At 39.6% G+C, this 25,515-nt stretch overlaps 2 protein-coding genes across 2 annotated transcripts; one reads left to right on the plus strand and one right to left on the minus strand.

Moving 5' to 3' along the window:
- The first annotated feature begins 2,332 nt into the window (after positions 1–2,332).
- On the plus strand, positions 2,333–13,130 carry LOC108898537 (NACHT, LRR and PYD domains-containing protein 12-like). The gene is given in 10 exon segments (XM_018698439.2): positions 2,333–2,470; positions 4,422–4,707; positions 5,240–7,109; positions 7,325–7,498; positions 7,635–7,808; positions 8,277–8,450; positions 9,404–9,577; positions 9,738–9,784; positions 10,510–10,595; positions 10,597–13,130. Coding segments are annotated over 10 exon segments (3,537 nt in total). The 5' UTR covers positions 2,333–2,389; the 3' UTR covers positions 11,068–13,130.
- Positions 12,588–25,515, minus strand: ube2z (ubiquitin-conjugating enzyme E2Z). The gene is made up of 8 exons (XM_018698441.2): positions 25,145–25,515; positions 24,578–25,056; positions 22,865–22,937; positions 20,645–20,832; positions 20,355–20,466; positions 16,102–16,214; positions 15,859–15,949; positions 12,588–15,357 (listed from the first exon to the last, which is right to left on the minus strand). The coding sequence occupies exons 2-8, from the start codon at positions 25,036–25,038 to the stop codon at positions 15,175–15,177; spliced, it is 1,221 nt and encodes a 406-aa protein (XP_018553957.1). The 5' UTR covers positions 25,039–25,056; positions 25,145–25,515; the 3' UTR covers positions 12,588–15,174.

The raw sequence follows: 25,515 nt of genomic DNA on the forward strand, positions 1-25,515 counted from the left end.
AGGTTTGTAAAGGAAGACTGTGTGGCAGAACTGTACTGGACTTCATTAGATTGCATGCATAGGTGTACCTAATAAAGGGAACTTGGAAGTTGATCTTCATCTGCTATTAGGAATGGTAAAGTTGCACCTGTATTAAGAGCTGAGCAGCAAGACACAGGACACAAGTTTCAGATTTCCCTAAAGAACATATTTTTTCATTTACTAAAAAAATGAGAAAAAAAAATATGCCCACCACCTCTGCCTAGTCTGTAATCCCTCTCTCTTTCTCTCCCACTCTCTCCTTGTGTGTCTGTGTGTGAGTGTCTGAGTGGAGACAGGTGTGCTGGAGTCAGAACAGCAGTCCACCAGCTGCATCTCATTCTGTCAACACATATACACATACCCAGCTCTGCCACCACTACTGGTTTGGTCATATGAAAATGATCAAAATATTGGTACAAAATTAATAAGAGATTGTATTTGAAGAAAAATAATGGTTGGTAATGGCAAAAATGGGTTCATAGCACTTACAATATCACCATTCTGTGGGAGTTTCTTTTTTCTTTTTTTCTTTTATATATATATATATATATACTATATATATAAATATATATATATATATATATATATATATATATATATATGAGATGCCCTTGATACACACACACACACACACACACATATATAGGACCAAATTCAACAAAAATATTTTTACAGGCCTTAGTTTTGGGACATAAATATTATGTAGACAGATTCTGACCAAAATCTGAGAAGGTGCTGCAGCCTAATTATTCTTCATTAACTTAAGTAAAATTCCAAATTATTTTTACACTGTCATATTGCTACTTTTACTTACACTGTCAGTACTGTAAAGAGTCTGAGTACATCTTCACGATTATCATCCATAACTTCAACATAAAAGACTCACTGGGAGGTGCAGTGATTAGCACTGTCGCCTCATGGGTTCTATGTTCAAACCCCAGTTCAGCTGGAACTTTTCTGTGAGGAGTTTGCATGCTCTCTCTGTGATAGACTGTCCAGGGTGTGCCCTGCCTCTCGCCTACTGTCAGCCTCTGTGACAAGCAGTATAGCTAATGGATGGATGGGTGAAAATGGGTTTTCCATGTATTTTACAGCAATGTGCAGAATCATGTGTCTCTCAGAACAAGGAGTTCAGAGGGGTAAAAGACTGGGGCACCTTGCTCATGGTACAAACATCAGAATGATCAAAAATAATTATATACATTTGAAAGTTAGGACATCTCTGGGTCTTATTCTTTGTTTAGTCAAGTCAAGTCAAGTCAGTTTTATTTATATAGCGCCAATGCACAACAGAAGTTATCTTGAGGCACTGTACATATAGAGCAGGTCTAGACCTAGACTTATTCACAAAGAGAGAACCGACAGATCCCACCATGAGAAAGCACTAGGTGACTGTGGCAAGGAAAAATGTTCTTTTAAGAGGCAGAAACCTCGAGCAGAACCAGACACAGGGTGAGTGGCCATCTGCCCCGACCGGTTGGGTTTAGACGGGGGGGGCATAAGAGAGACAACATTGCAAATACACAGTCTACGTACAGTCAAAATGTACGTAGTAATAATAATAATTATTATTATTATAGCTAAAGGAATAATAATGGCAGAGCAATGAAACATTAATAGCAATAACACTACCACTAACATTAATAAATGTTTAAATGAGGTAACATCATCGGTTGAGCTGGATCATCTGAGCAGCAGGAGACTCTACAGCTCCAGAGGCAGAACCCTGCAGTAAGAGACAGTAAAGAGAGAGAGAGAGAGAGAGAGAAGCACAGCTGGGGCACTAATGTACTTGTTTGATATATGCACTCAGGAACTGAAAATTATTGATACAGAGTGGATTACCCTGGTGAAGTGAAACAAAACTGGCAGTAAGCTTTGCCTGTGAGTCTGAATTCAGGGCAACTAAATTCCTGAACCAGGAATGGAAGGTCCAGAACCTTCCGTGTCAGTCAAGTAGGCACTGTGCTTGTCACTAGATGGCTGATAGTTCTCCATCTGGTGGTCAAAGAGTAAAAGTAAACTTGAGCTGTGCTTTGGGATAATGGGAATATTGTGGCCTGCACTCAGCCTCCCAGGCAACACTTCCTCCATGCTATGCCCTGCTGCCAGCAAGATAATGATTCATAATTATAAAAAATTTAAGGCTAACGTTAAAGATTAAGATTTGAATCATGAAGGTGTTAGGGTACCTGCCAGTCATACTTCATACCACAGGAACTGTAGACAGCATGCAACGAAATGTTGCCTGGGAGGCTTAATTCAGGGAACTAATGCCTCCATTGCCTCCTCCGCTCCTCAGACTTGCACAGGTCACACTAACGGACTGACAGAGTGAAATTCTGATATAACAGCAGCATCGAGTCAAATGAATACAGACACACAAGATGGAGGAACTATCAGCAGTGTTTCCGATATAGATGAACAGCGGAAATCCCTTCATTTGGATGTGAGTTTTTCATGTTTCACAAATATCAATAGAATAATTGCCATCTATTCCATATATGTACAAGGATGACTAAAAGCGTGGTTTTATATCTGAATATACAATTTAGGTATTTGTGCTATGACTCTGGGACCAGAATTAAACTTTTTTTTTTTAAACAACATTTTGAGGGTTATCATTAGTGTTATTAGAATGAGGACGCAAGAGTGTGAGAAAATACCAGCACTATTCTGCCAGTTTGGATCATTTAAACTGAGGATATTTATTTATTTAATGGACTTTTTAGTCTTTATTGATAGGACAATGAGACAGAGACAGGAAACAGGGAGAGAGAGTAGGGCAGTGATATGCAGCAAATGTCAAATCAAGCTCCAGCTGCTCTGAGCACTGAGGCCCATGTAGCACCCCTAACTGAGGATATTTATGACATTGCCACAAATATTTTAGTAATGGTTCACCTCACCATGCTACATTCAGGGCTTACCTGAATCCAAATACAGTGCAAAATCTGAAATATTGAGTTTAAACTTTGTACAGTCACTGTCCATTGGTAAATACATATGCTGAGAATTAAGTCAAAATATATCATTTTGAAATAATATTTTACTTTGAAAAATGTTGAAACTTGTATAAACCGGTGTTAGATAATATGAAATGTTTTTAGACTGAGCTTAAAGCTTTGTAACTGTTTTAGTTCCCTTTATTTTACTTCCCTTTGGTGCAAGTCAGTCACCATGGTAACCATACACTAACAATTGACACATAGCAGTGTCTGTTTATTACAAATCATACTGTAACTTTATATGAGTTGCAACCACTGTATAAGTATGACATGATCAGTGGGGAAAAGTGAAAAAGCAGTGGAGTATTCTACCCTAGTCTAGGCATATCTTACTCATTGGATCCCAGCTGTTTTTTCAGCTATTTTACACATAATTTCAGCAATATCCCTCTGCTTTCAGCTTCCAAGTTTTTCTTTGGCATTTAAGCTGCTTTTTCAGTCAATTTCATTATTGGTGTGGTTACATGTGCAAAAGAGCTCCTCTCTGACCACACTACACACTGAAACTGGGTGTGGTCAGAGGTTAATCAGACTTGAAACACAGTTTTTCAACCTGGTTTTAAGTTACACTTTAAGATAAGAGAAATTTTGGTTAAGGTATGGTAAGGGTTAGGCAACTACAACACTTGGATAAGGTTTATACTAAAGGCTGACTTTAATGGAAAGCCTGTAATGGTTGGTTCTCATCTCCGGCATGAAAATCAGATGTACCATAGTCAGATACACTGCCACAGCCTTACTTTCTGTCTCACTACATTAACAGCACTATTTCCTGAAATTGCCATTAAATGGTGGGACTAGAGATATATTGTGCAGAATCAACAGATATGAACATAATTTCTCGGGATAATGGGCTGGTAGTAACTTAGTACTTTTAGGCTAGCAGTTATTAATTTTGTAATAGCTGGCACCAAACATATTCAGGTGTTTTGTGGCTTTTTCCAAACTCAGAAAATAGTTACAGTCATGTAAAAAGACTTGACTGGGTGTAAAGTAAATGAAGACAGCAAATCTCCCAGTGTGTAGATCAAGTGGAAGAAATGCAGAACTTTGCTTATTATGCTGGAAAAAAGAGACTGTGCAACAACAGATGAACTGTCAGCAGGTTCTTGCGTAAATGTAAGTGCAAGTCCTTTGCAGATTACCTTGTCCCTTCCTGTGAAATAGCTATAGGTTACAGTATAGGTGTTGGGACTTGTGTCAAGTTGCCAGCTGCCCATAGTGTGCAATGATATTGTGTGACTGCTCAGTAACTCCTGCAGAGTTATGTGAATTGTTTTGGTACAGATGTATAGTGCATAGTAACAATATTGAATGTTACAAAGTAAATAAAATAATAAACAGAATCAATGTATATAAATTGTTAGAGTAAAACATCCTCTGATTTACCAGGCACTAATGATGACGTCAGTTAAGGAGCTGCTCCTAGAAACACTGGAGGATCTGGGAGATGAAGAGCTAAAAATCTTCAAATGGTTCCTGCAGCAGGCTGAAGTACTGGAAGACTTCCCAGCCATCCCAAAGAGCCACCTGGAGAAGGCAGACAGGCTGGACACACTGGAGCTGATAGTGCAAGCCTACAATGAACAGTCTGTGGAGGTGACCAAGAAAGTGTTGACAAAGATCAACAGGAATGATCTGGTTCAACATTTTTCCAATGTTAGCTCAGGACCTAAGCGTAAGTAATCGAATCTGTAATGAAAATGATTATATATGTTTTATATAAAATGAAGGTCTTGGGGCATTCATTTGTCTCTCATTATCTCAAGATTCAATTTAATTCTCACTATACAACACAAGATTGTATAACAAAACTACACATATATTGCCTTTAAGCTATTCACTAAATCAAAAGTTATATAAATGAATGAAAAATCTGGTCATAAAAGTAAAACAGTTTTTGCTGTGGAGTGTGGAGGATGATTTCAGTAGGCCTATAGCCTGAGGACAGAAAATGTTCCAAAGTCTGGTGGCATGAAGCCAGGTGGGTATTCTCCACCTATGTAGACAGTGGTCTGTGGGTCTTTGCCTCCTTTCTTCTAAAATCCATCAGCGCCTTGGTACAAACAAAAGTACACTTATTCCAGTCAGACTTTACTGGCTTCTACATATATGATGAAATATGTTAATCTATTAGCAGATTAACAGATTTTTTTTTAAACAAAGCTTGATACTTTTTTTCCTCTTGTTTGTTAATGTGTTCTGCACAGATTTCCCACAGGCAGAAAATAAAACTCCAGAACCAATTGCATCATACCAGTGCACACTGCAATCGCACCTCCAGAACAGATTTATGTGTGCACAAGAAGGATGGACAGAAAGGATAGATAAAAAACATCTAGATGACATCTACATAGAGCTCTACATCACATACGGGAGTGCTGTGGACGTCAACAGGCAGCATGAGGTCAGGCAAATTGAGATGGCTTTAAGAGGACCAGGCCAAACAGAGTTACCACTTCAACCCAGTGATATCTTCAAACATCCCTCTGGAAAAAACACACCTGTAAGAACAGTGCTGACCAATGGGATTGCAGGAATTGGCAAAACATTCCTTGTACACAAATTCATTCTGGACTGGGCTGAAGGAAGAGCAAATCAAGATGTGCATCTCACATTCCCCTTCACCTTCCGTCAGCTGAATTTACTGAAGGGGAAAAGGTTCCGTTTTGCTGAGCTTATTCATAAATGTATAAGGGAAACCAAAGACATCAGGGAGGAGGATCTTAATGACATCCTCACAATAGTACAGACTTCAGGAAATACCAACTATGACAAGAGTAAATATAAACTTCTGTTTGTGTTGGATGGCCTGGATGAAAGTCGCCTTCAGCTCAACTTCACTACTGACAAAAATCCCTCTATTGATGTGACACAAGCAATTGGAGTAGAAGTCCTGCTGACAAGCCTCATCAAGGGGGAACTGCTTCCTTCTGCTCGCCTATGGATAACCACACGACCAGCTGCAGCCAGTCAGATCCCTCTTGACTTTGTTGACATCATGACAGAGGTGAGAGGGTTCACTGATCCACAGAAAGAGGAGTACTTCAGGAAGAGATTCAGAGAAGAGGAGCTGTGTGGCAAAATCATCTCCCATATCAAGGCATCACAAAGCCTCCACATCATGTGCCACATCCCAGTCTTCTGCTGGATCACTGCTACAGTTCTGGAGGACATGGTGAAGACCAATGTGAGAGGAGAACTGCCCAAGACCCTGACCGAGTTGTACACAGAATTCTTGGTGTTTCAGATCAGACAGACAAAGGAGAAGTATGGCACAGAGGAGAGCATTCAGTATATTCAGTCACTTGCAAAACTTGCTTTTCACCAGCTTGAAAAAGGGAACATCATCTTTTATGAAAAAGATCTCAAAGAAAGTGGCATTGATTTTGATAAAGCCTCAGTGTATTCAGGAGTGTTCACACAGATCTTTAAAAAAGAGCGCCAGTGGAGGAAGGACAAGGATGAGGATAAGATGTTCAGCTTTGTCCATCTGAGCATTCAGGAGTTCTTGGCTGCTTTTTATGTGGTACAGTCAATCATCAATAGAAACAAAAATGTAATGATGCAACAACAATTCAGGTTCCAAAGCGTTCAGATGCTTTTCAGTAAACCATCTATAGCCTCGATCCAAAAAATGGCAGTTGACCAGGCCTTACAGAGCCCAGATGGACACCTGGACTTGTTCCTCCGCTTCCTTCTGGGACTCTTTGTGGAGGCCAATCAGAATAACCTAAAAGACCTGCTGAAACAGACAATAAGTACTTCAGAGGCCAATCAGGAAATAGTGCAGTACATCAAGGAAAAGATCCGGAAGAATCCATCTCCAGAGAGGTGCATCAACCTGTTCCACTGCCTGAATGAACTTAATGATCATTCTCTAGTGGAGGAGATCCAACAGTGCATGAGTTCAGGAAGTCTCACCAGAGAGAAATTGTCCCCTGCTCAGTGGTCTGCTCTGGCCTTCATCCTACTGTCATCAGAAAAAGACAAAGATGTGTTTGACCTTAGGAAGTACGCTGCTTCAGAGGATGGTCTCCTGAGGCTGCTGCCAGTGGTCAAGAACTCAAATGTATTCTTGTAGGTGCATAGGTAACATTGTAAATCTTTATGAAATTAATTTCTGACAGAAGATAGTGATTTTACAGAGTCATTTTATTAAACTTCTTAACTTCTAAATGCAATAATTATTGGTCAATACTGACTTTGACCAATAATTATTGCAATTATTGCAATATTACAGTACTGATTGACAGTTTTGGCTGATGTTACATTTTTCACAAATTCCTCCTCAGTCTGAGTGGCTGTAATCTGACAGAGAGAAGCTGTAAAGCTCTGACTTCAGTTCTCGGCTCCCAGTCCTCCAGTCTGAGAGAGCTGGACCTGAATAACAACAACTTGCAAGATTTAGGAGTGAAGCTGCTCTCTGTTGGACTGGAGAGTCCACACTGTAGACTGGAAACTCTCAGGTCAGCTTACTTCAGTTTTACAACAATTTGTATATGACTTTTTACATGTTTTATGTTTGTGTTCTTCTTTAATCTCTTTTGTGGTAGTACTACACAGAGATTTATTATTACTTATTGTGAGCACATTCCTCCTCAGGCTGAGTGGCTGTAATCTGTCCTGGAGAAGCTGTGAAGCGCTGTCATCAGTCCTCAGTTTGCAGTCCTCCAGTCTGAAAAAACTGGACTTGAGCAACAATGACCTGCATGATTCAGCAGTTGAGCTACTCTCTGAAGGAATGATGAGCCTGTGCTGTAAACTGGAAATGCTCAGGTCAACATTTATGGAACTGCACAGTTTAGCTGCGATTTTACATTTAGCTTGGAACTGTTACAATAAGTTATATAGCAACAGGGAACAGAATAGGGCTGTCACATTTCATTTGAAACTCAAACAGTTGTTCAAAAATTCAAAATTCATCAACAGCTTGACCTATTGCAAGTCCTCTCATCAGTACACTAATCTTATAACTAACAAGACTAGGCAAAAACCTAGAATATGGCTTCATTGCGTATGGGTGTCTGGAGTGAGCTACTACCAGGTTGTTGACAGCATTGTCAGCCAGTGTTAACTTGCTATAACGTGTAGTTTCTGCTTTAGCTGTATGTGTTCCTGTGACAGGCATGCAGGTCTGTGCAGGCAGAAGTTTGCAAACACCTGACACGTATTTACCATATGTGAATATGACTTTTTGATACTTGACAAAATACATTTACTTTTTTTAAATTCAAATTTATTAAGGTTGGATATATGTAACCTGTCAGAGAGAAGCTGTGAAGCTCTGGCCTCAGTTCTTAGCTCCCAGTCCTCTAGTCTGAGAGAGCTGGACCTCAGTAACAACGACCTGCAGGATTCAGGAGTGAAGCTGCTCTTTCCTGGACTGAGAAATACAAACTGTAGACTGAAAACCCTGAGGTCAGCAATGCTATCTTTTACTATTTAAGTCTTGCTCTATATACAGTTTCATATCAGGGCATACAGTACATCTAATGTGAATTTTCTGCATCAGTTTGAATTTCAATTCAACTTTTCACACAACTTTCTATTCTCTGAATTATATTCAGTGTTTTATCATTTATTTCTTATGTTTGTCTCTGGTGATGCAAGCATATTCAAGACCTGTCAATATACAATGCAATAATACAGAATAATACAATATACTATTCAAAGACAGATGAAAACAATAGGAGCAAAAGCAACAGTTTGTTTTTCTATAACATTGTACAAATTGTCAACACATCTCTCAGGTGTGTTCCCACAGGCCCTGAAAATCATCAAATCATCAAACCACTCATAAAATAACAATCTAATGAACAGTTACAGACAAATATCAAATCTCCTGTTTTTAAATAACAGCTGAATAATGTTTTGGCACTAAGACTGCTATTGTCAAGGTCTTCAGTAACATCTGCTGAAACACAGACAGCAGCAGAACTTGAGTCTTAGGATTACTGCATCTCAGTGCTGCATTCACCACAGCTGACCACAACATTACTACTGGAAAACTAGGTGGGACTTTCTTAAACAGTACAAACTGGTCTGAATCCTAAAAGACAGGAACTCCTTTGTGTCTAATTACACACCTGAGCAGACAAAAATCACATGCAGAGTTCCCAGTGTTTCATTCTGGTTCAGCATCCCACTAAAACCTGAATTTTAACACCCAAATTGAGACAATTACAAAGTCAGCCCATTACTACCTTAAGAACATATTCAGAATTAAATGACTTACGTCTTGGAGAAACCTATCCATTGTCATATTGCTTTTACATTTTGTCTTGGTGCCTTTATATTTAATATAAAGTACCCTGAATTGCCTTGCTGTTGAAATGTGCCTTACAAATAAACTTGCCTTGCTGTGCCTGTAGGTTGTCGGGCTGCCTGGTCACAGAGGAAGGCTGTGCTTCTTTGGCCTCAGCATTGAGCTCCAACCCCTCCTATCTGAGAGAGCTGGACCTGAGCTATAATCACCCAGGAGACTCAGGAGTAAAGCTGCTCTCTGCTGGACTGAAGGATCCACAGTGGAGACTGGACACTCTCAAGTATGTAGAGCCAGAGGATGCTAAAGGGCTGGAAGCTCTTGCACATTTTCTCTGTCTCCCTAATGAGCTGATAAGTATTGTCACACATTTAACAAAATTATTACTAATATTGCTTGTTAAAAGAAAATTAATAGTCTGCTGATGTTGTTTGTTTCCCTAGTTTGGATCATACTGGAGAGCACAGGCTGAAATTTGGTCTGAGGAAGTGTAAGTATGTATTTGACTTATGAATATAAAGACAATGAAAGAAATTGTTCAAAGTCCCATTCTCTTGAAAATGGACAGATGTTTTGTGTGAAAAAAAGAGCTGTCATTTTTTATTGAAGTTTGAAACCAGCCCACTAACTAACTATGATCATTTGAAGAGATGTGTAATACTTATTATACATATTCACAATGGACTGGGTCAGAATCCATGGTAATTTTATATCTCTAGTTTGTTGTGAGGTGGACAAAATAAGAAACAGATTTTCATGTTGTATAGTCCAATATAACTGTTGTATTCTTAGAAAGTACCACATAGCCAAGACAAAAAACAAACAAACAACTAAAAATATATTTTTAGTGCTTTGTTAATTAGCTATAAAATATTAAAATTTCTGCTCATACCAGAGCAGAGGACTGAACTATATACTGTTATCCAGCTAACGAAACCTAAATGACATTATCCCCCTCCCCCCACCACAGACAGTCACAAGGACCAGCTACAACACTCCACATACATAGTAATGGAGGGACACATGTGCAAACAGCTGTTGTCTTATATAGCAGAGGGTTACACTGCAGTGAGCTAATGAGGAGTAAAGCAATGGAGGCACCAGACAGATCAATTATGTGATTGTTCAAATTCATTTAGACTTGAGCATCTGAAAATGTGACAGGCCTTGTGCTTCATTACCTGCATCTGAACCGTTTCTTGTTCTCTCTGTTAGATGCATGTGAACTCACCTTGGACCCAAACACAGCAAACACATACCTCTCTCTGTCTGAGGACAACAGGACCTGTGACACTGGTGAGAGAGAAGCAGCCATATCCTGATCATCCAGAGAGATTCCACCACTGGAAGCAGCTGCTCTGTAAAAATGGTCTGACTGGCCGCTGTTACTGGGAGGTGGAGAGGAAAGGGTGGGTGTCTGTAGGAGTAACTTACAGAGGAATCACAAGGAAAGGAAAGGGTGCAGACTGTTGCCTTGGGCTCAGCAACAAGTCTTGGAGTGTGTGCTGCACTCAACACTCTTATTCTGCTTTCACCAATAACACAATATGTGCATGGATACATACTCCCGTCTCTGTTTCAGACAGAGTAGCAGTGTATCTGGACTGGCCTGGTGGCACTCTGTCTTTCTACAGAGTCTCCTTTGACAAACTGATTCACTTCCACACCTTCCACTGCACATTCACTGAACCTGTCTACCCTGCTTTTGGGTTTGAGTATCTGATTAGGTTTGACTCCACAGTGTCTTTGTGTCAGAGGGAGGGAGAGTGCTAAAAAGTCCTCTGTAAAAGATCCCCAAAAAACAAGCAAAACCAAGAGCATGGGAGTTTAAAAATGTATTTACATGGATTTATAAGGTAAAGGGTTAGGCTTGCATTGTTAATAATCTTCTAGAAGGAACTGCCTGCAGAGCTCAGAGACAGTTTTGCGTCGAGGCACAGATCTGGGGAAGGCTACAAAAAAGTTTCAGATGCTTTGAAGGTTTGCAAGAGCACAGCAGCATAATTCTTAAATGGAATAAGTTAGGAACAACCAGGACCGCACGTCGACTCCAATCAAGGTGTAGGAACAAGAAATATCTGCAACTTAATAAAACGTGAAAAAAGTGAATACTGTTTGAATGCACTGTGTTCATGCAGCTGGTTTCACACTATTCCTCTGATCTATAGAAGTATGCTAGTAAGGAAAACATGGATGTAAACTTGTAAGGATTTAAAACTTAAAGAAATCATCTTGGCAAATGTGTATCAGAAAGAAAATGCATTCATTTGTTTGTTGGGTCTCACAGATAAACAAGTGTTTGTGTTTTATTATTGTATAACACTGACTGTAAAGAGAAACTTTGTTTACAAGAAAACTCCACCTGTCACCTTTAATTCTAAAAACCTTTGCCTGTAAAGGAACCTAATGGCAGCATAAGCACTCATTTTTATGTCACCAATGGGCAGATATGTATATTTTTTCAACACTCATATGATTCTTTATTAGAGCTGGGTATCATTGGAAATGTTTTGGTACTAGTGCTGATTCCAAAACCACTTTTATGATATATTTGAGAAATATGTGTTTTTCAAACATTTTTCCATTTAACAACAGAAAACTGTCTGAACAGAACGTTCTAAAGTTTTTAAATATTTGTTGCAAACTCATATTTTCAATTTAAATTTCTGTATTTTAAAGCAGGAACTGTCTGAGTAAAAAACTCTTTAAGCTGCAATATCTAATATTTTTATACTAAAATTGATCAAATAACTATGTGCAATGAGAAAGTGGAGACAAACCCACAGAGAACTGACACTAGCTCCCTTCAGCTCTATGGACCATTTTAGTAGCATTCAGTTTTATTGTCAGTTCAGTCTTAGTGCTCTCATGATTGTCATTTCCAGCAGCAGCAGAAGGCAGCTGTTTTCAGTGAAAAAGCTCTCATAAACCCGGTGTGCATGAACCCCACATCACCACAGACAGTTAGCAATTATTAGCTATTTTAGCTGTTTAAGAGATAGATATTAAGAGTTGGTAGAGGCCAAAACATAGCCATAAGTTTTAGACTAATATGAGCCAGGCCACAAAAACAGACTTGTTTCAAAAGACTTGTTTCAGCTTGTTTAAAATGACAATGCTAGATGTCCACTATCATGCTTCAGCTTTTAAACACAGCCATGAAATACGCTTACTACAGAGAAATAAGCGCTAAGAGCTAGTGTGCACAGTATATCTGAATTTACTCCCAAACACAAATATCACCACCTTGGAATGGGTGTACATGTAAAAGAAATAAATACTAGTTACATGTATCAGGACTGAACAACATTTTATTTTGTACTTTTCCAGAACTTCTGTACAATACCAAAATTTTCTAGATTTAGAAATGATCACCTCTGAAAGTAATCCAGCCTTTATAGAGCCACAGAGGAACCCTGCCTTAAGCACAACACAACACAACCAAACAGGGATATGATCTTTTCACTTCCACCTCAGGAAGTTTGTTGCAATCAACATTTTGGCAATCACATATATTCTGCTAGGAGCTGCATGTCATATAAACATTCTATAACATAATAAAAGAAAGACAAAGGAATGCCCTATATTAGTAATCTGATTTGAATCTTCAGCAAAATGATCCCTGCCAGTGGGCCTAGGGTTTGACAAAACACTGACAGCAGAGTCAAACTGCTCTTCTGCCCAACAACATGTCTGTGGAGAGGCCAGGGGGCAATGGAGGGCAGAAAGAAATGTGCACAGCAGCCATTCATTTATCTGACCCACTTGTCTCATGTTGAAAAGCTTCTTGCTGATGAACCATCTGTTTATGGGATTAAAACAAAAGTAAACAAACATTTTGGAAAACACTGTGTGCTTACTCATTTTCTGGCAGAGTTAGATGAGAGGATGCCACTCTCATATTTGTCTGATAAATATACCCACATTTGATTACCTGAATGAGGATACTGACTTTATTTGAGTAGCTCAGATTGCTGAAGCAACAAAAGCTGGAATGAAGATTGTAGATTTTCTCCCACCTTTTACAGTTGAATTAAGCAATAGGGGATTCTCTTTACAGTCAGTATGAACAGGTGGAATGATTACAGCAAACAATAGCACTTTCAATGGGCATATGGACATGTGGGCATTGAATTGAGACAGACTTGAAAAAATCTGAACATATGCTTTTAAGAGTGTTTCCTTCACTGAAATCCCTACAAACTCTGTCACCTTCTCTTTTCCTAGAGAACTTTCCTCACTCTGTTCAGACTAAAGGCAGAGCTGCATGTCAACAGCTTTGTTGCATTGTTCAGCAGTGAATCTTGACCAGTGTGTGAATTAACCAAATACAGTAAACTCTCATCTGTGAAAACTGGTTTCTGATTTCTTCAATGCTTTATTTCCCCAATTGATGTAATTTTGCAACACCAAACCTGATCTGTGTTGAGCCTGACATCTAGTGGTGAAAAGGATACTTTTTAAATTAGTTGGGGTTTATCAGTTTATTTTTAACAAAAGGTTCCTGACATCTTAAAGTGTTAAATGAAATGATGTGGAAACATAAGACTTGCTTTGCCTTCTGTCTGTACCTCTGTATAGATGCAACCAAAGCCTTTGGATAGGCCTTCATTCAGACAGAGCAGTGACTTAGTTACTTGCAGTGTAAACAGATGGAAAGTTCCTTCAATCCCAGGTGAATCTTGCTAAAGCACAGGTATGGTTTGGTTTGTATTCTGACTGGTTAATCACAAGAGCCAGCAACCCAAAGAAAAAAGCAGGGTTTCCAAATAAACAATGTACCCTACACAGCAAATTATCATTAGTTTCAGCAAGACAATGAGGAAAAAACATAGCAATGGGTATAAAGATGGATGTCAATGAAACTGACATTTCTCTAACAGCCTCTTATCTGGTAAACAGATTTACTGTAAATTCAACAGCACTATTGGAAATGAAAGCTAAGCAGAACGTTTTGTACAATACACAGGAATCATTATATTTAGATCTGAGAGCTGCTGATGTTTTTATGTAGCCTGGTTCTGGTGGCAGCTGAGATCCAGTCTGAAAGAGGTGTGGTGTGGTTTCACCCTGGCCAGAGAAGACAAGGCACATGACTGCAAAGCCTTGGCTAATATTCACTTTCTCAAACTACCTTTACTTATGAAAAGTCCATCTTTCCTTCCTCCCCTCTTGAATTCAAAGAAAATGAGGCAACTCTGAAGGAGAGCTTGATCTGATGAACACCCTCCTCTTTCACTGGTCCAGCCAACTCAAGCCAAGGTCCCTTCATCTTGTCCAAACCTGCCTCCACTTAAAAGCCAAAGTGAGCTCCTGGACTTTTCCTTGTAGTTCTCCGTCTTTCCATAGGTGGTATGGAGTATAAAAACTGACTAAATTTCTTTTCGAGCTTGTGAATCAAGGTGCAATAGCTGCTTTAGAATGTTACTGCGTGTACTTTTATCCATTCCTACAGCATCAATTTAAAGGTTTGAGACAAGAAACTAACATTTCACAAGCAATATTGGCTGGTTAATCTCAAAATCTATCAGGTGTTTGGGCAGCCATCTTGAGTTTTAGAGTCAAATGGGACATGGAAATGAGAGCTGGTTTGCTACAAAAGTAGCACAAATAGACCACTCCAGGCCCAATTCACCAGCATGTGACAAGAAGTTGATGTTAATTTTTCACTGTCAAGAGAGCACTACCATTTCATCTCCCTCTGCAACATCCATACAACATAAGCTTGATTCCAAACCTGACTCTGGACTCACTAAAGCCTTAAAAATAGGCGCTGCATTCTCTTTTGTGATTTTGTTCCTCCACTGCAAACAAAACAAACAAAAGGTCCCTTTGTCTTTAGTTCTCGGCCTGGGTTTGAGTCCGGCACTGTCCAGAGAGTCAGGGGTGGGAGCTGCCCTGGCTGTCCGGGTCCGTCCCTGAGGAGCTGGTGTCTGAGTCTGAATCGTCATCATTGTGGTCAACCTCCGCCAGACTTTTCTCCCGTATTCGCCTGTGGGTGGCACTGAGGCGAGCCAGCAAGCCCTGGTAGTCAAAACGACCACGCTTCTCACCAAATGGGTCCTGAGTAGAGAAGACAGAAAAACAAACTGTTTGAACGTGTACAGTGGTGTATGCCACTCAGAAGAGCTGTAATCATGTATTCGTCCTTATGAGTTTACTACAGCAGAGGTGTAACATAGGGCTATTATTGTTAAGTTTTTGTCACAAAAAGATCTATTTTATTTTGTGTTTTGTACTATATACAGTGCATTTGGAAAGTACTCAGATCCCTTAAATTTTGAACTTTTTTTTTTAAATTGCAGCCTCATACTAAAGGAAAAAAATATATAGGGCCAGTGTAATAGCGTAATTAACACCCTTACTGCTTGCTGTGAAAAGCACCACCATAAGGTTAGGTTTAGGCACGAAGAGTGATGATTGGTTAGGCTTAAAATAACAGCAAACGTAAATAGGGGCACTAATCACACCAGCACATCAACTTTGGACATCAGAAAGGGAACGCTCCTGTTGTTAAATGCAACAGCTTCATGAACATAAAAAAATGTACATGAATATAGTCACCTGCATGTTCTGTCCCTGTAGATGCAGTCTCTCTTTGCAGACTCCCTCATAGAAATCATAATATTCTAGAAAGGACTTTTCCATCACACTCCTAAAAATACAGATGCATACACCAATCAGTTAATTAAAAAAAGAGTCAGTGGATAAAAGGAGTAAGTAAGTAAGTGAGAATGACAAGAAATGAAAACAAGTTACACATGGAAGAAAAAATAAGGATGAATTGGACAATTATGTTAGTCTCACCACAGAGCTTCAGGACAGGGGACTTTCCCCTCCAGCATGTCACACACAGCCACCCTCATGGTTTCATGGCGGATGCACTCGTTGTAGTTCTTACTGTCTCCTGGGTGGCGCTCCTGAAACACACACACAGTAGAGCTTTATCTAATTTGGAATGTGATCTGGACCAATACATCAAGATCAGCATCTGCATTTATACATCAAAGTTGTGTGTCTTAAGATGACAGAAAATACCCTGTTAACACATACATTTTTAATGTCTTAAGGCATTTAAGTTTTTTTTTCTATATGTTATGCTTATTTTTCATAAGACTTCTTAAGATCTTAAGACTTAAGATCTTCAGGAGAGAGAACTTCAGTCCAAGTGAACATCTGATGCAAAATTTTAAGACATTCCCACAAGGCACTCCATGATATTGCTTTTGTAATATGAGGTCACAACAACAGCATTGGCTGTTCTTTTATCAATGAACCACAAGAGGAACAGCAACAAAACCAGAGCTACGTGTAGCCTAATTAGACCCCTATGCATGACTCAAACTGTTAAGTCACAGTCCTTCAGAACTGTTTCCCATTACAGCTCTGGAGAAGTAGTGACCAACATGCATGGTAAATGGTAAATGGACTTGTACTTAAATAGCGCTTTTCTAGTCGTATCGAGCGCTTTACACTACGCGTCACATTCACCCATTCACACACACATTCATACTATGCACACAAAGCGCTCTAACACATTCACACCCATTCACACACCATGCAACGTGGGGTTCAGTATCTTGCCCACTTCACCACGGACTGGATAAGGTGGGGATCGAACCACTGACCTTCCAATTATTTTCTTCTATGATAATAAACTAAATATTATTATATATTACTTTTGCTCCAAAGGCAGCCCAAAAGCACTCAAAGGATTTATAAGCTGCCTGAAGTTTTCCAACTCTTCATCACTGGGCTGAAATTGGTTGTAGCCACCCCCTGATCGTACCCTGGAACGGGCTGCTGATCCGCTCCAAACAGACACTGGATACCAGTGTTGATGTTACAACTGTTGTGCCAGACAACCTTGCACAAAAATCTGACGTGGTGACATGTGTCTGGCAGTGGTTACACGGATTGCTAAAAAAGTTTAGGTCATGGTTTATCCAGGGTAGGAGGTGCATTTTATGGAGTTACTTTTTCTTTAATTCTCCAGACATGTAGACATCATCCCATAGCCTCTCAGTGTATTGGTTCAGAGTGTGCCTCCCACCTATGGCTCTCCCCTGGGTTGAGCCTCAGAAGACATCTCTAAAGAGACAAATGGGACTATTACATGTTTTAAGGAATATCACAAGTTGGTTGTAACCATCAATTCCTCCATTGATTACAATTCTCCACCTAAAACAAGTGGAGATAGGGACTAGAACAAGGGGGTAAGGCTATAAAGAGAGATTTAAATTAGCTAGTCTAGCTGCTGTTAACATGTCAACTTATAAATAAGGGAACTAGCCATCAAATTATGTACAGCATCTTTACCACAAACCATAACTTAATGTAAAACCTAGTGTTAGTTAATCTACTAAGACACAAGTTCAACTTCAGTATCTTTGCAGTCAGTGGCTTCTCTAACCTAACAAATGCATTCAGGCATGGTGTTTTTTAAAGAGTTGCAAAAGAAATGCTTTTAGATTCAGTACTTTTCTATGTCTCGATCTCAGTCTTATCCAGAACATCATAACATTCTTCAGTGCAGAGCAGCTTAGGCTTAAGTGTGAAGTTTGTTTGCTAGCTTTAACCTCACAATCCAGCTTTGTGGTTAATAACAGCATTCACAACATGTTCAGCCAGCTACATCAAAGATTATTGGAAAACCATAAACATAACCAATATACTGGCATACCTGGCTTTGACTTTAGTTTTGAAGACAATCAATCCATCTATACTGAATAAGTAACTTGGCATGTTCACATTGCTAATTGATTGCCTACCTGGTTATAAAAGGCTGTATAGAATCCAGTTGTTGGTCATCTGATGATAAAAAAAATGTACGACCATGGTTGTTCAGAAACTTTCTGGGGGTCATTCTTTGCTCTCCTCACCCATCAGAGTTCACAATAACCCACGCAAATTGATCCATCCCACACAAATGGACTGTCCAGAATCTTAAATCACAGTTGCGAAAGACACGTGATAGGTACATAGCTCAAACATACAAGTAGGCACACATACAGGCCAACGCAACCCCTATGTCAAAAAAGGTTTGGTATGTTGATACCAACCAACAGAATTTAAGCCTTAATGGTCCAAACACCTTAAGATGTTAAAAATGGCTGTGTTAAATGGGTATTTTCTGTCATCTTAAGACATGCTAATTTGGTGTATTAATGTGGAAAAAAAAACTAATGTACTGATCTAATCTAGAAACTTAAATGCAAGTGCACTAAATAAACAAAAACAAAACATAGGATCAACTGCAGTCTTTACTGGTGATGATGAATTATATAGTAATTATATATATAGAATTATAATGATGAGTATAGTTCTGAAGCTCTTAAAGTCAGGTTGGAAAGATTTGACAAGGTTGGATAAGATTTACTGACAGATGAGATAGATTGTGGTTGTCAGAGAAAGACAGCAGAGCTAAATAAAATAAATCCTTTCCCATTAAGTGAACACTTATGTGTAGCCAATGTCCCAGGTGCTTTTGTTTTCAGTTCACTTCCTCACTTTGGAGAGGAGTTCCTGAACCTACATTTTGGCACTGCTCAGGGGGCAACCCAATGTGTGTGTTTATCCTGTCTTTATCCACATTTGTAGAACAGATATTGTGCATAGTGTTTGGGAGAGTTGTAGTTGTAGTGTACTTCTGTTGCAGGTGGTGCCAACCAGTAAAACAGCCAAAATACACTGGTACTGTTTTAAAGAGTCACATCATAACCTGTGCATACACATTTTAATTATTTAAATGATAACTGATGTTTAAAAATCATTAAAAAACTTCCCATTTAGTACAGTTCAGTGGGATCATGAGACAGAACCAAGCAACAACGCTTTACAGGTTGTTCAAACTTCAGGTTATGTGAAGCCCAAAAGTTACATATTAGTAAGTTATTGAAATGGAACAGGGATGAAGTAGTCACACTGATATTATACACCCTATATAAACTGATCATTATCATTTTAGGTTATACACTGACTTTAGGGACAAAATATCTCTCTTACACTTTCTTATTTAAATAAACAGAGCATTGCTTTTACTTCCATGTTGGTCTACATTGCTACTAATATACTAATCTATACAAATCAAAATTAAAAGAACAGAGCACTACCATACAGCATTGCTGGATGTGTTATTCCTTGTGGCCTTCAAGCATTCATTGTACTGCAGTGTGTGGTGTTTTATCAGGTGGTTGAACTAGTTGTGTTGCTTTGCAACCAACAAAAATCTCATGCACTGTTTTTATATCATAAGTTGTTGTTTAACATCATTCACGCTAAATTCAAAATACTTCCAAACAATGGATGATGGTCTTCTTCAAGAGACTAGCTCTTCGCCCTCTGCTCCAGACATCTGATTTTCATTTGGCCTATCTGTTAGTTTAAGGGGTGCTTGATTTGATTTGCCGCAGAGTTTTATATGAGCATAGCACTTGTTTTAAATGTCAGTATCGCAGTTGATCATGTTCATTTATTTGTGAGAAGCCAAAATTGTCATCAAGATTAATATTCAATTTGTGCAGTGGAGTTCAGATGGGAGGTAATGCCAGTGCTTGAATTTCCTGCTTAAGGGACAAAAGGCGTTTTGTTGAACAGGAGGTTTCACTCTGACCCCGTTTGGGAGGCACTGAGAGACCAGAAAACTTTGTACAAACGACCTGTATAACAATTGTAATCTGTACATTGTTTTAATATCTGACTGAGACTCTGACTGGCACCCTGTGGCATTGCCAGAGACCGCTACAACCTTTGGATGAATTGTAACTTTCAGAGAGAAACTCTTTGCACAAATCTTCTGATACCTTTTGAGGAAAATGGACACAAATGGATGAGACTCTTTGAGTTTAGGTTTGCGTTTTAATTATACTTCGGATGATATGGTGCATTAATCAACTCTGACTTCTGTTCCCACATGATGCCAATACTGTGTTTAGGTGCATGTAACAAAGAGCCTTGAACAGGGGAATTACTGATTTTGTCATTAGTTTCTAAAACAAAGATGTGCTACAGTTGTTCTATAAGAGTGATAAGAACACAAACACACATACACACAGACATACCTGTTCAAAGCCAGGTTCATTGTGATAGGGGTTCTCTGTCATCAGAGACTGGATGGAGATGAGGACAGATGAGATACTCTGGGCTGGACTCCATGCTGGGCCTGTCCATGTCCTAAACACACACACATACAGACTGGTTTATAGTATAGAAACGCCAAGTTGTAAGACAGAAATGCATGAAACACGTGTGTTTTCAAATGCACTTGTATCGATTCTCACCATGACCAACCGTCCTTGATGGATTTCTGGTGAAACATATACAAACTATCAAAGAAATTACTCTGACTCACCCCAGGATGCTGAGGCAGACTTTGCCATTACGGTAGAAGTTGGGGTTGAAGCGGACAGTGTTGTGTCCCGTGGTGATGAGCTTGACCCGGGGTGGGTGGATGGGGTAGTCCGGCGGGCAGCGGAACAGGAAGAGAAAGAACCCACCCTCATATGGCGTGTCGAATGGCCCTGTGATCAGGGCATGGATCTGCAGGGTATGAAAGAAAGAAACTAAAAAGTTATGTCAGGAGACAGAGAAGTTGGATTAGTGGATGAAAGGCAAGAAGGATGTCAGGTGAAGACAAGCATGGGATGAATAAGAGAGATCATAAGAGATGAGAGACAGAGGATTGCTGGGAACGACCAGATTGTGGAGCAGAAAATCTGACCTACAATACAACTGAAAACACCCACATCAGACCCTACCACGAGGAACAAATGAGTAGAAAATTAAATGTCAGTGATTCCTTGGCCTAAAAACTTCAGTTCAGACTATATTTGTTAACGGTGGTTTCTAGTCTGGTTTCCACACTAGTTAAACAATAACACCCCATTGTGGCAAAGTGTGACGCTTGCTGGAAAAAACCCTGATACTGCTCAACATACACTCAATATTTGTCAAATTCCCATATTCTACAAGCAATCAAAGAATTATTTAACCATGTGTTCTTTTAACTACTGTGTTCAAAATAACTCGAAAGTTGCAACTATGGTAACAATTTTCAATATCAATTCATCTTTTCAGCGTGAAAGCTCATACTGTATGGAAACGCTGACAAAATTATCTTTACTTAAGGTTCAATTACAAGCTTTTTCCAAGAACTTTCACGTCAAACTCTCTGACTTCGTTGGCATACAGAGTTTGCTCCACTGTCATGGATATGGCTCAGTTACGTGCCCTGAGTATAACAACTGACCCGCCATCTCCATGACAACTGGGCAACTCCATCTGCCGACAATGACACTGAGATGTGGTTGAAAGTGCTGGAAAAAATGACAAGTGGAGCTTGAGTTACAGTAATCCTGTCAAATTAATCTTGGGATTCAACTTTTTATTATTTTTATTTAGAAGAAAAGATTATTATCTATTGCTTCTTTAACTTCAGGAAAAAGTAAAAATTGTAAAGACAGCATGTGTTATGTTGTCTGGCAACTAGATTAAAGCCACAAACAGATATTAACATGTGTAAAGTGCCCTCAAAATATGAAGCTAAAATGGAATATTCCACATATCTTTGCTTTATCTTGCTTTCTCTGGGAACATCTTTACTAGCTTAGTAGCTTTACTACTTGGATTTAAATCCAGTTACTTACAACCTGGGTCTTAGTTATCTAACTTCAGACATCATTTATGTCAGTTGTGATAACATTGCACTCACAAAGTTAATTGCTGAAATCTGTGAGCACAATGACATTGCTATAACAAACTATTTTTCATGACTGTGCCACAATCCTAGAGCTCAACAATTACAGTTACAATTACAGTTATGTCATAAATATAATTTAGCTGTAACTTTGCAAGTAGTGTTTAAAAAAGTGTTACTGCACTCAAGAAAATTGTAATTTAAACTGAAATCGAATTGTTCAAACCAGCTTGTTAGGTTTTAGAGACATTCTAGCTAGGTGTTGAAAAAGTGTTGATGTATCTGTCTCTCTGAGATATATATCTTTACACGCACAAAGTTAAAGTACGTCACTAAGTGCACTGCAGACGTTGCCTCTACAGGATCTATTCCCTATGATAAAGGTAGCTTAACTTGAACAAAAAGAATATATGGTATATGATCATACACAAATTGCACTGAACTGTTGTAGCCCTCCTGCCAGTAGAGCTACCGTTGGCAGGTTGTGCGCGCAATAAAAGGCTGATCATTTGGTCTGACTTTTGGATGTTTAGGGTCGGTGTCTGTCCATCTATGATTTACAGAGACTTACAACACTTGTCTGAGCTTTTCTTACTCTTAACAGCAAGTTGTCAACCTTTCTCCTCTGCAGCTCTTCCACTCGTGTGTGCAGACGCATACGCAGAGACGCGCGTGAAACAGGAAGTGGGAGAGAGAAACGCGAACGTAAATGACCTTTTAATTTTTTAAATACTTTTCTTTGCTGTTCTTGGGAGGGCGGAGGATCGCAGCCCGCCCTGCCAAGACAACGGTAGGGGAAACACTGGAACTCTTAAAATGACAAGTGTAATGTGGACATAGTGTAAATGCTTTGTCAGACACAACATAGCGTTTTACCTTGGTCATGTCTTGAGGATCAGGGACAACAAACATTCCTGGTGGAGGCTCCTTGTAGATGGACATGATATCCCTGCAGAGACAGAGAGCAGATGAGACAGATGAGGTTCCTGAATGAGCAAAGTGATTGAAAGATGGAGAGAATCTTACCAAGACACCTGTAACCTCTACTTCTGGTACTAACTAAGGGTGTAATGATCTACACTACATCAATACATTGATTCAATGATCAACGGTCCCATAGCATCGACCCAAAATGAAAACATTGATCAGACATAATACATATTGTAACATCCCTCGCCAAGCAAGTGCAGACACATCACCTGGTTTCGTCTCACCTTTTATAAAGTGCGATAACACAAGCCACAGTGGGCTGTAACCAACGCTGAAAAAAATAACAAAAACACAGAACTTTTTCTCTGTGACAGCCACTACCTATATCGACTCACTCTCAGCTCCTTGTTCTGTGGAAAGACTCAAAGCTCACCTCCATACCCGGCTCCTAGCCAATTACAGATAGCTGACCTGACAGACAGGCTTCACTGTGTCTCAGCTGACAACATGTTCATTAACCCTGGAATAACAGTACTTTAACTTTAACAGTCTGAACAGCATTTCTTCACTTACCCAACACTGATATGACATATAACCTCACAGCCCACAACAATATAATCATTTATAGACACGCCTTTATTTTGAAATTCCACTGGCACGTCTTTTTTGGCATCAGCACACACACCTCCAAAAAAAATGCGAATGTGGCCTGAATGTGTCTGAAGGCGTGGTGTGTGGTTATGATACAGGAAGACTGTATTACCTTGGTTAATATTACTAAGTTGTAAAAACATTTTGTTTGAGACTTAAGAGTAAGGTTTACACAATATCCTGCTTTAATGTATACAAATAGGAATTTAATGTTCTTTCAGTTTTCTTGTCTAGAATGGGAAAAATTCAAAGCTCAATATATTAGAATGTGGCACTCTATAGTGAACAGAAGGTCAATTTTTATTAAAAGAGACTATTATTTTTCATTTAAATGTCTGGTTGAGCTCAGGAATAAAAATGTCAAATGATATTCTATTCTAGTTGTTTGTGATTTGATATCAACGGAGGTGACTGTGTTAAATCAGTATATGATATTGTCTCATATCAATCACTGGCTTCTGAATTGAATGTAACAGAAATCTTATCGCAGCAGATTTTGTGGTATCAGCAAACATCGAATCGTTGTCCATTGAATCGATATAATAACATGATGAAACTTGTGATTATTACCATTTACTTGGCAGAGAGTAGTTTTAAGTGTCCACAAGATAAGCTTTAGTTAAAGTGACACTGCTTGTAAATACCTGACTAAATACCACCAGGGTAAATGAAAAATGCCTTTTTGTAATTTGGATGAACTGACTCTTAAATAACTTTTTAGCCTTGTTTAATTATGATGCACACATGACAATTGTTTAGGATAATGGGATAATAATAATAATAATAATAATAATAATAATAATAATGGATTTTAGCGCTAAGTGTAAACTAAAACTAACTTAAATTGCCAACATTTATATGGTCTAAGAAGGTTTGTCGTCATGACAGAAACTTTATGGAAAGCTTTCACTTTCGATTTTACTCACCTTATTGAGATTTCAGGCGTCTGCTTACCTGACATCTCAAAATATACATTTTTAAACTGTTTGGCCGATTTGTTTTTATTACCTCTTTATCCTCAGGATGCACTGCTGGGAAGCCTTCTCGTTGTCCCAATCCGTGCTGAGGGTCGGGTCCCAGGAAGTGGCGTGGATTTGGGACAGAAGGCCCGCTCCTGCCACCCCGGCCACCCCGCCGACCCCTAGCCCAATACCGGAGAGAGGCGAGGAGGCGTGTACGGTTGGAGACACGGCTACGACCGGTGGCGAGGTACCGGGGGTGAATGTGCTCCCAAAACCGGCAGGGGTAGCAGTGACAGCGGACATGGGGGCTACCACAGCAGTTAGGCCACTCTGAGCGGCCGCAGCGGGAGGAGGAGAGGCCGGGTTGGAGTGAACAACGGTGGCTGCCGGGTTCGCCCCCGGTAGAGAGTTGGCCAAAGTCGGCAGCAGCGAGGCTCCGCTGCCCTGTCCAGTAACGCCTAAGCCAAGGGCACCGCCGCTGGACTCCTCTCCAAAACTGTCCGCCATGGCTCGGAAGCTAGCAAGCTAGAGCAAAACACCGTTGGTGTTGACTAATTTATGAAGCTAACAGTTGACTAGCGTTAGCTGTATTGACAGTTGAGTGCGAAGTTACCTCTGCTTGTTTTGTTGTCCAGTGGGATCAGAGAGCAGTCGAACGGGGTAGAGGCGAACACAGAGGCGAGGCCAGAAAATAAGACATTTCTTCCCACGACATGGTGGCTATTTCTCGTTAGCTTAACTGTGTTTTCCCCAGGCCTCCAAAAGTATGAAGTCGTCGGCGAAATTACCTGGTCGACCTTGTTCCGGCTTGTGAATCAGTTCACCGCCCAGTTTTTATCGGTTTAAAGGAATATGGTGACACAATATTGTGTTTAATGTCGACCACATCCTCACCAGTCCATTGACACAACGCAACTTCAGGATCTGATTTCTCACTAGTCAAGCTGCACTAAAATGGTAACATACGGGACATCCGGTGTGAAC

This window comes from Lates calcarifer, linkage group LG11 (assembly GCF_001640805.2).
Source record: "Lates calcarifer isolate ASB-BC8 linkage group LG11, TLL_Latcal_v3, whole genome shotgun sequence".
Lineage (NCBI taxonomy): Eukaryota > Metazoa > Chordata > Actinopteri > Centropomidae > Lates > Lates calcarifer.

Bases quoted from the DNA above. Each gene is read 5' to 3' on its own strand.
- ube2z (XM_018698441.2), bottom strand. From the start codon at position 25,038: ATGGCGGACAGTTTTGGAGAGGAGTCCAGCGGCGGTGCCCTTGGCTTA. The intron at 20,833-22,864 runs GTAAAACGCTAT...CATACCCTGCAG, and splicing joins ATCCTCAAGACATGACCAAG to ATCCATGCCCTGATCACAGG. The intron at 15,950-16,101 runs GTGAGACTAACA...CTGTATTTTTAG, and splicing joins CCCTGTCCTGAAGCTCTGTG to GAGTGTGATGGAAAAGTCCT.